The sequence below is a fragment of the Rhea americana genome, unplaced genomic scaffold, assembly GCF_003343005.1.
Source record: "Rhea americana isolate MKP2758 unplaced genomic scaffold, rheAme1 scaffold_197, whole genome shotgun sequence".
Taxonomy (NCBI): domain Eukaryota; kingdom Metazoa; phylum Chordata; class Aves; order Rheiformes; family Rheidae; genus Rhea; species Rhea americana.
Window position 1 is genome coordinate 243,922 of NW_028186116.1, and position 15,468 is coordinate 259,389.

Genomic DNA, 15,468 nt, shown 5'->3' on the forward strand with positions numbered 1-15,468 from the left:
GTGCCACGAGTTATGCAGGCCTTTCCGAACAAGCGGCAGTAAAAGCTTTACGGCCGCCCTCGCAGCAGCGCCTCGCCCGCTCCTGCTCTTCAGCTCGATCTTTCTACCGGCGGCCCGGCCCGTTCTGCGGTGCCCTGCGGCACGGCGCCGACCCGCTGCCCTATGCGGTGCGCCGGGCTGCCCAGCTGGCTCGTGCCGCAGCTGCCGCGGTGCGTTTGAGAGCCTGGGAAGGACGGAGAATTTGCGGATGGAGATGCGCTGGGATAGAACAGAGCTGGGACGGGGAAAGCTCTTCTCTCCCGGGGAGGCTGATGCCTTTGCCCTGGCGCTGGGGAAGGGGCCTACGGGCTCTGTTTGGGGAGCCGTGCATCCGGGAGCTCTTCCCCCCTCTGCAGCAGACTGCAGCGCGTTCCCAATTAATTATTCATTAATTATGGAAACGAGCACCGCTGGCTCGGTGGCTCCGGCGCCTCAAGCCGCATCCCCGCAGCCGGCCGAGGACAGCGCGGCGCTGCCCGGCCCCGGCCGAGCGGCTGCCCGGGGCCGCCGGCGAGGCTCCGGGTGCGGGTGGCAGCCCCGTCCCGGCCGCCCTGCCCTGCCCTGCCCACGCACGGAGACCTTGGTGGGTGCAGGGCTGGAGGAGGGAGACGGCGCGCGGGAACCCAGGGGCGTGCGGCGCGCTGTGCCGAGCAGCCCTCTGCTAGGGGCTCCCGTGTCCGTGCAGGAGGGCATCTTATTTCTGCCGAGGGGACTATTGGCAGCCTGCTAATTTAATTATGGAGACTGCAGAAAGAGGATCTCATCTACCAGGTGCTGAGCCTTGTTAAGCTAATTGTCTCCCTCTCTCCGCTTTCTTCCCCCTCCCACTTTGCCAGAGATGCTGCGGTTGCCTAATTAAGTTATCAGAAAGGTGATGGCTGGTTTTGAACCCAGTGCCTTTAAGAAAAGCATCAATCTAATAATTGCTTTTCTGTGAGCGGAGAAATGCTGAGGWGGGATTTCAGGTGGCGCGCGCAGAGGGGCTCAGCCCCGGCTTTCCCCCAGGGCCGGGCCGGCGTTTCCCCGTCGAGCTCTTGSTCTAGCGTGACGTCTCCCCGCCGTTGTCTGTCCGCTCGGGGCATCCTCCCCGCTCCGCTGGACGTCCTGGTGCTGAAATAGAGGCCGCATCGGTCCCCGGGCGGAGGAGGTCCTCTGGGCGACGGGGCCGCAGGCTCCCGAGCCGTCCGCGTGGCCGACGGGCACAGCCGGCCGCTGCAGCACGCTCTGCCTCTCCCCTTGACAGTCCCTCCTCTGATCCAGCCCTTCGAGTTCCCACCAGCCTCCATCGGGCAGCTCCTCTACATCCCCTGCGTGGTCTCCTCCGGGGACATGCCCATCCACATCACCTGGCGGAAGGACGGGCACGTCATCCTCTCCGGCTCCGGGGTCACCATCGAGAGCAAGGAGTTCATGAGCTCCCTGCAGATCTCCAGCGTCTCCCTCAAGCACAACGGCAACTACACGTGCATCGCCAGCAACGCCGCCGCCACGGTCAGCCGCGAGCGGCAGCTCATCGTGCGAGGTGGGCGGACCGGGACGGAGGCGTAACGCGGCGGGAACGGCGGCGGGCAGAGAGGCCGAGCGCGGGTGACGCTCGGCTCCGGCCGGGGGCTTGCCGCCTCAGGTGCGACGCGCCGACGGGGCTGGCGTGGCGGTGACCGTCGTTTCTCTTGCGCTATCCAGTGCCGCCTCGTTTTGTGGTTCAACCCAACAACCAGGACGGCATCTACGGTAAAGCTGGGGTGCTGAACTGCTCCGTTGACGGGTACCCCCCTCCGAAAGTCATGTGGAAGCACGCGAAAGGTATGCACGGGGCAGGGCAGGGCGCGGGGGGCCTGCTCGCGGGACGGCCGTGCGCCCGGGGTCYGCCTCGGCCGGGCCCTCGCAGCTCCGCGCCTTTGCGTCTCCCCGCAGGAAGCGGGAACCCGCAGCAGTACCACCCCATACCCCTCACGGGCCGCATCCAGATCCTCCCCAACAGCTCCCTGCTCATCCGCCACGTGCTGGAGGAGGACATCGGCTACTACCTCTGCCAGGCCAGCAACGGCGTGGGCACGGACATCAGCAAGTCCATGTTTCTCACCGTGAAGAGTAAGTAGCGCGGCGGCCGGGGGCTGCAGGCTCGTGCCGTGAGCCGGCGCCCGGCAGTGCCCGCGCCGGCGGCGGGGACCGACTCCGCTCCCCGGGGACCCGCTTCCCGCACGCTGTTTAAAGCGCTTTGTCCGTCGTAAAACCAGGCGATCAACCTACGTCCTACCGGAGGAAAGGACCGGGCAGGGACGGGCGCGGGCCCGGGCTCCGGCAGCCCTTTGCTGCCTCCGCTCCCCAGCGCAGCGCTGAGCTTTCTGGTGTCAGCCCGCGTTTCGCTCGGGGTCCCCCCTTCCTTTCCCCTCCCCGCCAAGCGGCTAATTCGCCTGCTTGCTCGCTCGCTCCTCTGCCCGCTTGCGGGGAGGGCTGCGGGGGAGCCTCGGCCCCTCCCTGGGAGCTGCTTAATTTATCCCGCTGACTGATGAATTGAAAAGAGCGACTTCAAACAACCCACTTCAATGAGGCGCAGGTACAAAGTCGAGGCGATTAATCCCGAGCGAGCGTGCAGGAGTCTCGGAGCCTGAACTGTTGCCTTGTCCCCGCTCGCCGGTATAATTGCATCCCAGGACAGGTTGCTTGCTGACTTGAATAGCACATAACCTTATTATGCATGTGCTTTTGCGTTTCCTGGAGACCTCGGCAGCCTTTGAAAAGGTTTGAATGACTAGGTAGACGAAGCGCCRCAGCCAATTAAGCGTTATATGGGGCTCTTTGTTTTGTCTCGATTTTTGATTTTTGTTTGTTTAGCGAAATGTCAGGCCAATTAAAGCGAGATCTGTGCAGGCTTTTGCTGCAAGTCGGGCCGCTGTGGACAGAGTTAAATGAAAGTTAATCGGAGTCCAAGGAGAGGGCGCTCGCGGCAGCGGGGGCCAGGGCAGCAGCCCTGCAAACGTGCTCCGCAGCTGCACGTCGGCTTCCCCGATGCCGCGGTGACGGGCTCTCCAGGAGCAATCGAGGCGGGCAGGTAATAAGCCAGGCCGGTGTGCGCAGCCCCGGCTGCGGGCCCGCTGGTGCCGCCAGGAGTCAGCTGCTGCTTTTGCCGGGTCCGCCGAGCGTCCGTGCTTGCCTGCGCCCCGGGGACGCCCCGTTGCCTCGCGTCCTCGCTGCGCCCTGCCGTGCTTTGGGGAGAAACCTGCGAGCGCCGGGCCGAGGGTCCCCGGGGGCCGGCTCGCCGGGCCGCGCGCAGGTGGGGAGCTCGGGCGCGCGTGACAAATGCAATTTAGCACGTGGAGAGCGGGGGCGGTGGCCCGGGGGGCTCGCCGCGGGCTGCGCCGGAGCCGCCGCGGCGCAGGCAGGGGAGCGCAGCACCGGCACAGGGGTACCCCGAGGAGCGGGGATGCCCGCGGCCGGGAGCTCACCGTGGTGCTCTGTGAGCGCCACTGATTGCTTCCACGCAATTGGAATTAATCTCGTGCTTCAGGTGAAACTCGGCTAATCAGTGCAGAAAGGAAGCCGGAAYGGGTGCAATCAAATTAATGTCGCAGAGGCAGCGCTAAGCAGCGGAGGGGGCAGGCGGGCGCCTTCGCCGCGTTCCCCTTCGGCCATCGCCCGGACGGCACGGCCGGGCACGGYGCGGCGCGCTGGCAGGCGGCAGCTCCCTTGGGAGCAGCCCCGGGATCGGCCACGGAGCCCGGGCTGAGCGAGAGCCGCCCCGCCGGCGCCCGCACCGGCGAGGAAAGGTTTCCGTAGCTGTTAATTGAATTACATTGCTACAGAAAGCCGAGGAGTCRTAGCTCATTAGAGCCTCTCGTGTGCCATTATAACAGCGTGCGTTGCCTTTGCGGATTGTCGTTACCGTATATTACGGCGGTGCTCGGTGGTGCTGTTTGTTTATGCATTGCATTTTTTCCTGCTTCCCCGGCTGCCCCTGCAAGGGGGCCGCCCGGCTCGGGGCCGAGTGCCACCGCCGGAGGAGCGGCGGGCACGCAGCACGGTGCCCGGAGGGCTCACGGTGCCCAGGCAGCAGCACGGCAGCGCGGGGCTCGCCGGGCACGGAGCCCCGGCCGGGGCAGGCGCCGGCCTCGGGGGCGGCCCGCGCAGCGCGGGGCCTTCCCTCCTCCTCGGTYGCACGTGTGGGCGACTGCTAAAAAAAATCCTTCTCCAGCACCCGCAGCGCGAAGGCTGCCATGCTGATGTGGAACCACGCTCTATATTCTGCCCAGGTTTATGCGAGTGAATTATGCAAATCTGTGATGGAAAACATTCTTCCTCTCATCCTCGGGAGTGTAAAACCTTAGTCAATAATTCATACTCGCACGTCGCAGACTGGAGGCTTTCTCTTCATTATAGCGTGCGCTCGGTTATTTGTCTTTCACGTTTTATTGTCTATCCTGGTGTAATGCTATGCATTATAAAATTTATCTGCTTCATTATTTTATGATCCCAAGCCRTCTAATGCAGCAAAAGGAGCCGGCTCGGGCTGCACGATGCAGCAGGTGCTGAGCCCCTCTCCCCCTGCCCGCAGTCCCGGCCATGATCACGTCCCACCCCAACACCACCATCGCCATCAAGGGCCAGATGAAGGAGCTCAACTGCACCGCCCGGGGCGAGCGGCCCATCATTATCCGCTGGGAGAAGGGAGACACCGTCATCGACCCCGACCGCAACATGCGCTACGCCATCGCCACCAAGGACAACRGCGACGAGGTCATCTCCACCCTCAAGGTGAGAGGCGGCAGGGGCGGAAGCAGCCGCGGCTCGGGCTGGAGCAAACGGCTGTGGGGCGCTCCGGAGCCCGGCGCGGCGCGGAGGTGGGAAGCGCCCGGGGGCCTCGAGTCCTGCGGGGCAGCCGGGAAGGGGTTAGCTGGCAGGAGGCAGAGCTGCAGCAGAGGAGCCCGCAGCCCGCGCGGGGAGCCGCGGCGCTTGGGGCAGCCCGCGGGTGCGGGCGCCGTGCCCGCCGAGGGCTGCGCTGCCGCGGGAGCAGAGGGCACGGTGCTCGCGGGTCAGGGCGGCTGCTGCCCGGCTTTGCAGCAGGAAAGTTTCCGCTAGCGTAGCAGCAACTGACCCTGAAGCGGCTTCTTTTCTCTCCTTGAAACATTCCTAGCTGAAGCCAGCAGACCGCGGGGACTCCGTCTTCTTTTCCTGCCACGCCATCAACTCGTACGGCGAGGACCGAGGCTTGATCCAGCTCACGGTGCAAGGTAGGGCTYGCCGGGCTGGGGCGCCCGGCTGGCCGGTGCCCCGGGGAGGCTGCCGGGGTCTCGCGGGGAGCCGGCGGCAGTCCAGTCCCTCGCACRCCCGCTCCCCCCTGCAGAGCCCCCCGACCCGCCGGAGCTGGAGATCCGCGAGGTGAAAGCCCGGAGCATGAATCTGCGGTGGACCCAGCGGTTCGACGGCAACAGCATCATCACCGGCTTCGATATCGAGTACAAGAACAAATCCGGTGGGTGACGGCTGACTGCCGGCTCTGGCCCTCTCCAGCAGCACCCCCACCACCCCAGGCGACGGTGCTGGCCCCCTTCACCGTCGGCCGGGGGAAGGTGCTGGGGCTCTGCGTCGCGGCGGCTCGCRAGGTCGCTCCGGCTCCACGCGTCGGTCCTGAGCCTCCTCTTTCGCGCCGCTGCTTTGAGCAGATTCCTGGGACTTTAAGCAGTCTACACGCAACATCTCCCCGACCATCAACCAGGCCAACATCGTGGACCTGCACCCGGCCTCGGTCTACAGCATCCGCATGTACTCCTTCAACAAGATCGGGCGCAGCGAGCCCAGCAAGGAGCTCACCGTCAGCACGGAGGAAGCAGGTGGGGCGCGGGGCGGCCGAGCGCGGGGTCCCGGGCCCGGCAGCGAGCTGGTAGTCTCCCCCCGGCTCCATCGCCCGCCTTGTTTCGCCCGGCTCCGGCCGTCCTTTCCGACGGGAGGGTCCTTCCCTGGCTCTCCCCAACGCCGTCTTTCGGGTGTGTTTGACCGCAGCTCCCGACGGGCCCCCCGTGGACGTCACCCTGCAGCCGATGACCTCCCAGAGCATCCAGGTGACCTGGAAGGTCCGTACCTTAATTAATACAGGGTCCATATTAATCGTGTTGTATAACGAGCTCATTATCTCACGGGTTCTCCATGGGGGCCCTGGGGAAAGAGAGAATAAACATGCAAACGCCAAGGCGCTTGGCTGCAAAGCGTTCCAGCAAACGTCAATGACGCTTCGAGGCGGAGTTCTGTTTCAGAAGGTGCGCRATGAAATATGGAATTGATTATAAAGTTAGGACTTTGGAACGAACCATAGGCCAATAAATCTAGGGTCTCGGCTGCTCCCCCTCCCCTCCCGTGCTGAAAAACAGATTAACAAAAAATAAGATGCACTTGAAAGATAGGTCACTTGGTTTTGAGAGTATTTCAGTGAGATGGATCGCTCTGGCCTCGTAACATAAATTTGCAATCAGCCTTATTGATTTCTTAATGCTTCAGAGAAATATTGTTAAGATTGATTGAAACCCAGCCCCGTGCGTTTTTAAGGCTGTCAAGCTAGGCTCGGACCGAGCGGCCCAGGGCTCGCGGGCAGCTCCCGAGGCCGCTCTGACGCTGCCGCCTGCTTGGTCCCCCCTTGCCCAGGCCCCGAAGAAGGAGCTGCAGAACGGGGTGATCCGCGGCTACCAGATCGGCTACCGGGAGAACAGCCCCGGCAGCAACGGGCAGTACAGCATCGTGGAGATGAAGGCCACCGGTGACAGCGAGGTCTACACGCTGGACAACCTGAAGAAGTTCGCCCAGTACGGGGTGGTGGTGCAGGCGTTCAACCGTGCGGGCACGGGGCCGTCCTCCAGCGAGATCAACGCCACCACGCTGGAGGACGGTAAGGCTCGAGGGCTGCCGGCGGGGACCCGCGCAGGCAGGGCTCCCGCGGGAGCAGGAACGGGCTCGGCTCCCGCGTCCCGCTGCTCCGCCGTGCTGGGGAGGTTCCCACCGGGGAGAGCTCGCTGCTGGCCTCAGAGTCGCTTTACAAGCAAYAACAACAACAAAGTTTTGTGCCGCGTTTGCTCAGCAGTTTTTCATACTTAATTAAGGCTCTCGTTAGCCTGTCAAACCACGATCGTTTCCTGGCTGTATTAGCACTCCTCCTGGGGTATTCAAGGGCCCCTGTTTTAGCAATAGTGTCTTTTCCATAATTATATTACCTTCATTTTGTTCAAACGGACTATCTGTATTAGTTTATTATACTCAGTCCCTAATTACACGGTGCTTGTATTTTTACACCTAAGTAATATGAAACAATAATCATTTTCAAAGAGCATCGTTACGGTGATGTATTATCATTTAAATGCTCGTAAAAATTAGAGTTGCCTCTTCTGGGGCAGCGGGATCCAATTGCCAGGCGTGCAGGCAGCTCTCCTGCCCTCCGCTCATGGGGAGGGCAGCACGGCGCGCGCCCTGACGGCCCCCGGGAGCAGGGCGGCCGGGCACCCCGCTGACGGGGCCCCGGCCGCCCGSCCGCTCGCTCCTCCGCAGTTCCCAGCCAGCCGCCCGAGAACGTGCGGGCCATCTCCATCACGTCGGACGTGGCCGTCATCTCCTGGTCGGAGCCGCCGCGCAGCACCCTCAACGGCGTGCTCAAGGGCTACCGCGTCATCTTCTGGTCCCTCTACATGGACGGAGGTGGGTGCTCCCGGCGCGGGGGCCGGCGGCGGGCCGGCGGCGGGCTGACAGCCGCCTCCGCCCGCCCGCAGAGTGGGGAGAGATGCAGAACATCACAACCACGCGGGAGCGAGTGGAGCTGCGGGGCATGGAGAAGTTCACCAACTACAGCGTCCAGGTGCTGGCGTACACCCAGGCCGGCGACGGCGTCCGCAGCAGCGTGCTCTACATCCAGACCAAGGAGGACGGTAAGCGGCGGCGGCACCACCAAGGTCCCCGTTGTCCTGCACGGGGCTCCGAGGGGCGGCCCTGCCCGCGGGGGGCGGCCGTGCCCGCCGCCGGCACTCCTTTTATTTCCCACCTTTTATTTCCCATCCTTTTTTGTTTTCATAAGTGCAAATACTCAAACGCTGGTGCCGCCTGGTTGCCCTGCTTTAGTGCTATTAAGTCCGTTCCAGAGCATTTCCCAGCCTCCGCTGTCCTTGGGCTGGGAACGGGGATGGGCCAGAGGTGCCAGATGTTGGTGCGAGGATGTGCCAGTGGGGCACGTTAGGGAATTAGGAGGGAGGCATTAAAAGCCAGTCCGGGTGCCTCAATTGGCACGGAGCGGCGATTCACCCCAGGGCGAGGTGGGGCAGCAGCCCCGTCCGCCCCGGGGCACCGAAGCGCAGCTCCTCCCCGTCCTGCACCTCGTCCTGCTCGGCGGCGGTGCAAGCCCTGGGGGCTCGGCAGCGCTCTGCCCTCCTCAGTTCCAGGTCCCCCGGCCGGCATCAAGGCCGTCCCGTCTTCAGCCAGCAGTGTGGTGGTGTCCTGGCTGCCGCCGGCGAAGCCCAACGGCATCATCCGGAAGTACACCATCTTCTGCTCCAGCCCCGGCTCCGGGCAGCCGGTAAGGGGGACGCCGAGGTCCGGGGGGGCCGTGCCGTGCGCGCTGCAGGTCCTCGCGCTTTGGCCGCAGAGCTGGTTGGGCAAAGCCACGTGCAAGCGGCTTGCACGAGGCCGGAGTCCCAGCAGCTATTTGCTACCTACGGCACGCCTTCCGGAGGAGGGGTAGTGCGGGACGTCCTCCTTACCGGCAGCAGGCCCGAAGTAAGATAGAAATTTGAGCTGGTGCTGTCCCTCCTCCGCGAGGGAGGGCTGCCTGGGAGGTCTGCAGAGCAGCGCTTAGCGAAAGCTCCTTCTCAAACTCATTTTGCTATCAGAGCCTCTGGTTTCCAGGGCAACATAATCTTTTCATCAAAGCAACTGGTAAAACCGCTGGGATCTGATATTGTTTTCTTGGCATCTTGTCAAAACTGTCATTTGGCTAAAAAAAAAAAAAAGAAAAATTAAGCACGCTATGCCGCGTTCACGTAGGGCCTGCCCACGGGGCGCGTCCCCGCGTGCGGGCGCGCGGCAGCCGGGCAGCGGCGCGGGCAGGGCTGACAGGCGCCGGGCTCCCTCCCCGCGCAGGCCCCCAGCGAGTACGAGACGAGCCCCGAGCAGCTCTTCTACCGCATCGCCCACCTGGCCCGCGGGCAGCAGTACCTGCTCTGGGTGGCCGCCGTCACCTCCGCCGGCCGCGGCAACATCAGCGAGAAGGTCACCATCGAGCCGGCGGGGAAAGGTACGGCGGGGGCTGCGCTCGGGGCAAGGGCACGCGCCGGGGGCTCTGCGCGCCTGGCCCCTCTGCCCTGCTCACCCCTTCCTCCTCCTCCTCCTCCTCCTCCTGCCGCCCGCGAAGCCCCCGCCAAGATCATCTCCTTCGGCGGCACCGTCACCACGCCGTGGATGAAGGACGTGAGGCTGCCGTGCAACTCCGTCGGGGAGCCGGCGCCCGCCGTCAAGTGGACGAAGGACAGGTGAGGGGCGCGCGCGGCGGGCCGGGGGCCGGGGGCCGCCCCGCCGGCAGCTGACGCGCCCCCCACCCCGGTCCTGCGCTCTCCCCGCGGCAGCGAGGACACCGCCATCCCCGTGACGGCAGACGGGCACCGCCTGATCCAGGCCAACGGCACGCTGGCGCTGCGCTCCGTCAAGGCCGAGGACTCGGGCTACTACACCTGCACCGCCACCAACACCTGGGGCTTCGACACCATCATCATCAACCTGCTGGTGCAAGGTGAGCGCCGCGGAGCGGCAGCGCCCGCCCGCCCGCCCGCCGGGGCTCACGGCTCCGCGCCCTCCCGCAGTGCCGCCGGACCAGCCCCGGCTCACGGTGTCCAAGACCTCGGCCTCGTCCATCACGCTGGCCTGGATTCCCGGGGACAACGGCGGCAGCTCCATCCGAGGTGAGGCCGCCTCCTCGGCCCCCGGGGTCCCCCTCCCGGGAAGGCTTCGGGAGCAGCCCCGGCTCCTGGAGGGCGCCGCGACCCCCCGGCTTTCCGCAGCCTCTTTCTGCTCTGATTCATCTAATGAATCAGACGTGGGAACAGCTGCGCTCGGAGCGGGGAGCGGCGAGCGGGGAAGGAGACCTCGCTTACAATTAATTAAAAGCATGCAAGTAATTACAAGCAAATCTCCCCAGCCAGCAGCCTTTCACTCCAACGGACTCTGTTGGTAAATTTGGTTATAATTGGATTAGAAATATTAAAAACACACGGCAGGTACAAAATAAATAAGGAAGCAGCGGTGGGCCGAGCGGGGCTGCCGCGTGCGCCTCGACCCGCGAAGCCGCTTCGAGGCACGGCCGGTCCCGCTTTCCCCTTCCAGCCTGGCGCCTGAGAAAGGAAGGGGCCTCCTGGACGCCCCTGGTCGCACGTGCGCGGCCGGGGGCTCCTGTCCCGGGTGGGAAATCGGGGCTCCTTCCCCGCGGCGGGGGGCCCTCGGCCAGCTGCCGCGACCGCGCCGCTCTGCCGCCGCAGGCTTCGTGCTGCAGTACTCGGTGGACAACAGCGAGGAGTGGAAGGACGTGTTCATCAGCTCCTCGGAGCGCTCCTTCAAGCTGGACAGCCTCAAGTGCGGCACGTGGTACAAGGTGAAGCTGGCAGCCAAGAACAGCGTGGGGGCCGGCCGCATCAGCGAGATCATCGAGGCCAAGACCCACGGCAGAGGTGAGCTCGCGGCGCCCGCTCCGAGGCCGGGGACGCTGCGCGCGCCGGCGGCTCGGGGAGCCCCGGGGCGCGCTGCCCTGCCGGCCCTGGCAGCGGCTCCTCCGCCGCAGAGCCCTCCTTCAGCAAGGACCAGCACCTCTTCACGCACATCAACTCGACGCACGCGAGGCTGAACCTGCAGGGCTGGAGCAGCGGGGGCTGCCCCATCACCGCCATCGTCCTGGAGTACCGGCCCAAGGGCAACTGGGTATGGCAGAGCCTCCGCACCAACACCTCCGGCGAGGTCTTCCTGACGGAGCTGCGCGAGGCCACCTGGTACGAGCTCCGCATGAAGGCCTGCAACAGCGCCGGCTGCGGCAACGAGACGGCGCAGTTCGCCACGCTGGACTACGACGGCAGTGAGTGCGGGCGCCGGGGCGCGGGGGCGGGCGCGGGGCGGGCGCCGGGGGCTCACCGCCCCGGCCGCCGGCCCCAGGCACCATCCCGCCCATCAAGTCCGCCCAGGGGGAGGGCGACGACGTGAAGAAGCTCTTCACCATCGCCTGCCCCGTCATCCTGGCCACCCTCGGCGTGGCCCTGCTCTTCATCATCCGCAAGAAGAGGAAGGAGAAGCGGCTGAAGAGGCTGCGAGGTGAGGCGCCGGCGCCGGGCCTCGGGGCCGCCCCCGCGCCCCGCGCCCCGCGCTCAAACCGCCCCCCTCCTCCCTCTCTCGTTTGCGCAGATGCCAAGAGCTTGGCGGAGATGCTGATCAGGTGGGTCGCAGCGGTGGGGACGCCGGGGCAGGGTCCGTCCCCGCTCCCGCGGGAGCGCGCGGCACCGGCTCGGCTTAGCCGCCGGGCCGGGCTCCGCGGGGCCGCCTGGCAGCGGGGGGCTCGGCCGGCAAGCACGGGCTCTGTGTCCCCTCTCGCCTCGCAGCAAGAATAACCGCAGCTTCGACACGCCGGTGAAGGGGCCCCCGCAGGGCCCCCGACTGCACATCGACATCCCTCGCGTGCAGCTCCTCATCGAGGACAAGGAGGGCATCAAGCAGCTGGGTGAGCGCGCCGAGGGGCGCGGGACGTGGGCCCTGGGGTCCCCAGCGTGTCCCCTTCCCCGCACGGYGGGGGGGCAGAGGGGCACCCCGGGCCCGGCCGGGGACGCGCGGCCCCTGCGTCAGCGCTGGTGCYGGTCAGCCCTGCGCTCCTTGCTGGGCAGGGCTTGCAGCGCGGGCTGGAGGGGCTCTGAAGTTGGCGCTTYGGGGTTATTTTCGCAGCGCGTCCCCCCCCCGTGAACAGGCAGGCAAATCCGCAGCCCTGGTTTGGGGAGGAGGGGGGGTGACCCTGCGGTGGGGAAGCCGAGGCATGGGGACCCCCTTTGGCAAGCTGAGTGAGGGCTAGYGGGTACCTCCAGCAAAGCCCTGGGCGGAGGAGAGGTCTCAGCGCGCACCTTTCTCCCCAGGCGACGACAAAGCGACGATCCCSGTGACGGACACGGAGTTCAGCCAGGCCGTGAACCCCCAGAGCTTCTGCACGGGCGTCTCGCTGCACCACCCCGCCCTGATCCAGAACACGGGGCCCCTCATCGACATGTCGGACATTCGCCCCGGCACCAGTAAGTCGCYGCGGTCGCACGAAGCCCGTTTCGCGCAGAGCCCCCGGCGCCGAGCGCGGTTAAAAGCAGCTGTGGGGCACAGCTCGGCGGGGCGGGAGGAGCAGTGCTGCAGGGCGACGCGTCGCCTCCGGGACCAAAGACGTTTGACTTTGTCTTGGCCCCTCCGTGCCGCAGACCCGGTGTCGAGGAAGAGCGTGAAGTCTGCGCACAGCACCCGCAACAGGTACTCCAGCCAGTGGACCCTCACCAAGTGCCAGGCATCCACCCCYGCGCGGACCCTCACCTCTGACTGGAGGACCGTGGGCTCCCAGCACGGGATCACGGTCACGGAGAGCGACAGCTACAGCGCCAGCCTCTCTCAGGACACGGGTAAGCCCGCACCGCGCGGGAGGGCGGGTTACGGCCGAGGCGGCAGGGCTGCGGCCGGCCCCAGCYGCCGTGCTCGGGTCCTGCCTTTGCTGTGCCGCTTGTCGCTGCCTGGGATCTCCCCAGCGTTAGGCACACGAGTTTCGTGTGGGCCACCAGGAAAACACGCAGGGATGCAGAATTAGACCGCGCTATCTGTTTAATGCATTAACAGGCTCATCAAAATRCAACAACACCTTCTTGGGGTTGTGTTAACATTGGTAATCCAATTTTTGTAAGAGATGGTTGGTAATACAGTAAAGCTAACAGATACAAGCAAGTGTCTGTYCCCGGTGCAAATTCTCATCCTTCCCATGCGCCTTTATGGTGAGCTGGTGGCRGTGCTGAGGTTTCTTCTTCTTTGCTCTTGGTCCCACTCAGGATTATTTGGTATGCTTCAACCCCGTACTTACTAAGTGGGTAAGTAATTAGGTGCTTTCCTGTTCTGGTGCTCCATGGGTTGGTTAGTTATGTTACAATTATTYGCATTGGTTATCTCTTCTCTGCGTATTGTATGATTCCTTTTGGGGAGCATAAACCCCCTGTTGTACAAGCCTAAGCAAAAACTGACCTTGAGCAAGTAGTAATATGACTAAAACAAGCCCAAAGCCCCAGGAGCTGACCTTTGGGAGATTTTGCTGTTACAGCACACAAGAACAAACAGCAGCCACCTGATCTGGAATAAGCTGCAGGTGCAGCAAAGGGTTTTTGCATCATCTTTGTAATTACAGCTGAAATCAAGTTAAAATGAGTTCAAGACCAGGCAAGGCCTGAGGCCTGCTACAGCTAAGGACTGCTTTTAAAGCTTAAGGCCTATTGCTACTGTTGGCAACGCTGATTTACCTGGGCCRTAGGCTTTTATCATCTCTGCAAAGCGTGCTAAATGCAGGGGTCTTGCTGTGAACTCCTGTGTGTCCCAGGGGGGTCTTGTGAGGTCCAAGCAGGAGGTCTGTGCCCAGCCTTGGGGCAGAGCACTGTGCGCATGCCAGCTGAGGCAGCCTAGACATTCTCACCACTAGAATGAGGTGAAAAGCAGCATTTTCATGTCAGGGAAAATGCTGAGGTTTGGACCTGTCCTTCTTCCACAGACAAAGGACGCAACAGCATGGTGTCGACAGAAAGCGCGTCGTCCACCTACGAGGAGCTGGCCCGAGCCTATGAACACGCCAAGCTGGAGGAGCAGCTTCAGCACGCCAAGTTCGAGATCACCGAGTGCTTCATCTCCGACAGCTCCTCGGACCAGATGACCACCGGAACGAACGAGAACGCCGACAGCATGACGTCCATGAGCACCCCCTCCGAGCCCGGCATCTGCCGCTTCACAGCCTCCCCGCCCAAGCCCCAGGACAGCGACCGAGGCAAGAACGTGGCAGTGCCCATCCCGCACAGAGCCAACAAGAGTAAGTGTGGCTGCAAGGCCTGGCACGGGGGGCGTCCAGCCCCGCAGCTGGGAGGGGAAGGCAAGGTCTAACCCCCACCCTAGCTGGGATAGCAAGGGGGAGGCAGCACGCCAAGCACCCCTTACTTTTCCTCCGTCCTACAGATGGAGAGAAATTTGTTTCCCAAGGGGAATCCGTGTTGCTGGGCACAGTGGGAGCGGAGACTCCTCTGTTCCTCCTGTGGACAGCAGTGGTTTAAGGGTAGCCACCACCGTAACGCTGTGTTAACCAAAAGCCTTCAGGCACCCCCATGCTCGGTGCTTGCTTGAACCTCTCGCTGCCTTTCAGCCTGGTTAGAAAAGTTTGATAGCCTTAAGGACGATAAGGTGGGAGTGCGCAGAGCACGCAGGCTGGTGCCACCCAGGGCTCTGCCGTGGAGATGCTGAGTTAGCGACAGCATCCGGCAAGATCAGCACCGTTGCAGGGCCTTGGAAAGCACCTGTCTGGCTGTGGGGGTCTCTGCCCCCGGGGCACCAGGCTGCTCTTGCTTCCAGCTCTCCCTCCCCGCTCTGTCCCGGAAGGCGCATCTGTCACCAAGCGCCAAGTGGAGAACCGGGCCGGCCGTGCACGGTACCTTTACTGCAGACGAGGACACCAAGCCGCTGCCGCTGCCAAGGAGCAGTATTTCAGGCTCTGATCGGTCTCAGACAGCTGCCACCGCTAAAAACACATAGGGATGCCCCCGGAGGGGCTGTAACGAAGCCAGGAAATAACTCTTCTCGTGGTTCGTGATCTCCTTGCAGATAGTCTCCGTTACGAGGCAGGCAGAGTGGCCGCGTWCGCCGGATACTGGGTATTTCCCTTCCCTAGCGTCAGGGCTCGTTCATCTTCAGAGACGAGCATCAAAGAGCAGGGAGCGCGCCTCGCTCGACCTGCCAGGGAGGCAGCAAAGGCAGAGCGAGGTCCCGGGGCTGCAAGCGCAGCTCCCTTCGGTCTGTAGGGAGGAGGGCAGCGAAGAACAGCGGTAAAACACGCGCCGGTTCTGCCCGCCAGCACGGGGTCCTGCCCGTGCCTCCGGCAACCGGCGTCGCCGACACCTCACCTGGCTCTGCTTTCCCCCACAGGCGACTACTGCAACCTCCCGCTGTACGTGAAATCGGAAGCCTTCTTCCGCAAGCCGGACATGCACGACCCGTGCCCGGTGGTGCCGCCCCGGGAAGCCTCCATGCGGAACCTCGCCAGGGCCTACCACACGCAGGCGAGGCACATGACGCTAGAGCCCGGCAGCAAGCCCGTGGGGCTGCCTCCCCCAGCCTCCTCCGCAACGACGTTACCTCAAAGGACTCTCACGATGCCAGGCTCAAGCAGCGCCG

At 64.1% G+C, this 15,468-nt stretch overlaps 1 protein-coding gene across 1 annotated transcript in view; it reads left to right on the forward strand.

Moving 5' to 3' along the window:
- The window catches only part of DSCAML1 (DS cell adhesion molecule like 1), an 83,075-nt gene that overhangs the window by 66,966 nt on the left and 641 nt on the right, over positions 1-15,468 (forward strand). Inside the window, 25 exon segments of the mRNA XM_085303157.1 lie at positions 1,283-1,561; positions 1,723-1,842; positions 1,954-2,130; positions 4,592-4,791; positions 5,171-5,267; positions 5,381-5,509; positions 5,700-5,867; positions 6,037-6,107; positions 6,673-6,913; positions 7,567-7,713; positions 7,785-7,940; positions 8,442-8,581; positions 9,145-9,298; positions 9,416-9,533; positions 9,627-9,790; positions 9,861-9,959; positions 10,533-10,721; positions 10,832-11,119; positions 11,197-11,352; positions 11,443-11,473; positions 11,637-11,755; positions 12,159-12,311; positions 12,486-12,680; positions 13,805-14,116; positions 15,220-15,467. Of these exon segments, the coding sequence (XP_085159283.1) occupies positions 1,283-1,561; positions 1,723-1,842; positions 1,954-2,130; positions 4,592-4,791; positions 5,171-5,267; positions 5,381-5,509; positions 5,700-5,867; positions 6,037-6,107; positions 6,673-6,913; positions 7,567-7,713; positions 7,785-7,940; positions 8,442-8,581; positions 9,145-9,298; positions 9,416-9,533; positions 9,627-9,790; positions 9,861-9,959; positions 10,533-10,721; positions 10,832-11,119; positions 11,197-11,352; positions 11,443-11,473; positions 11,637-11,755; positions 12,159-12,311; positions 12,486-12,680; positions 13,805-14,116; positions 15,220-15,467 (4,151 nt within the window).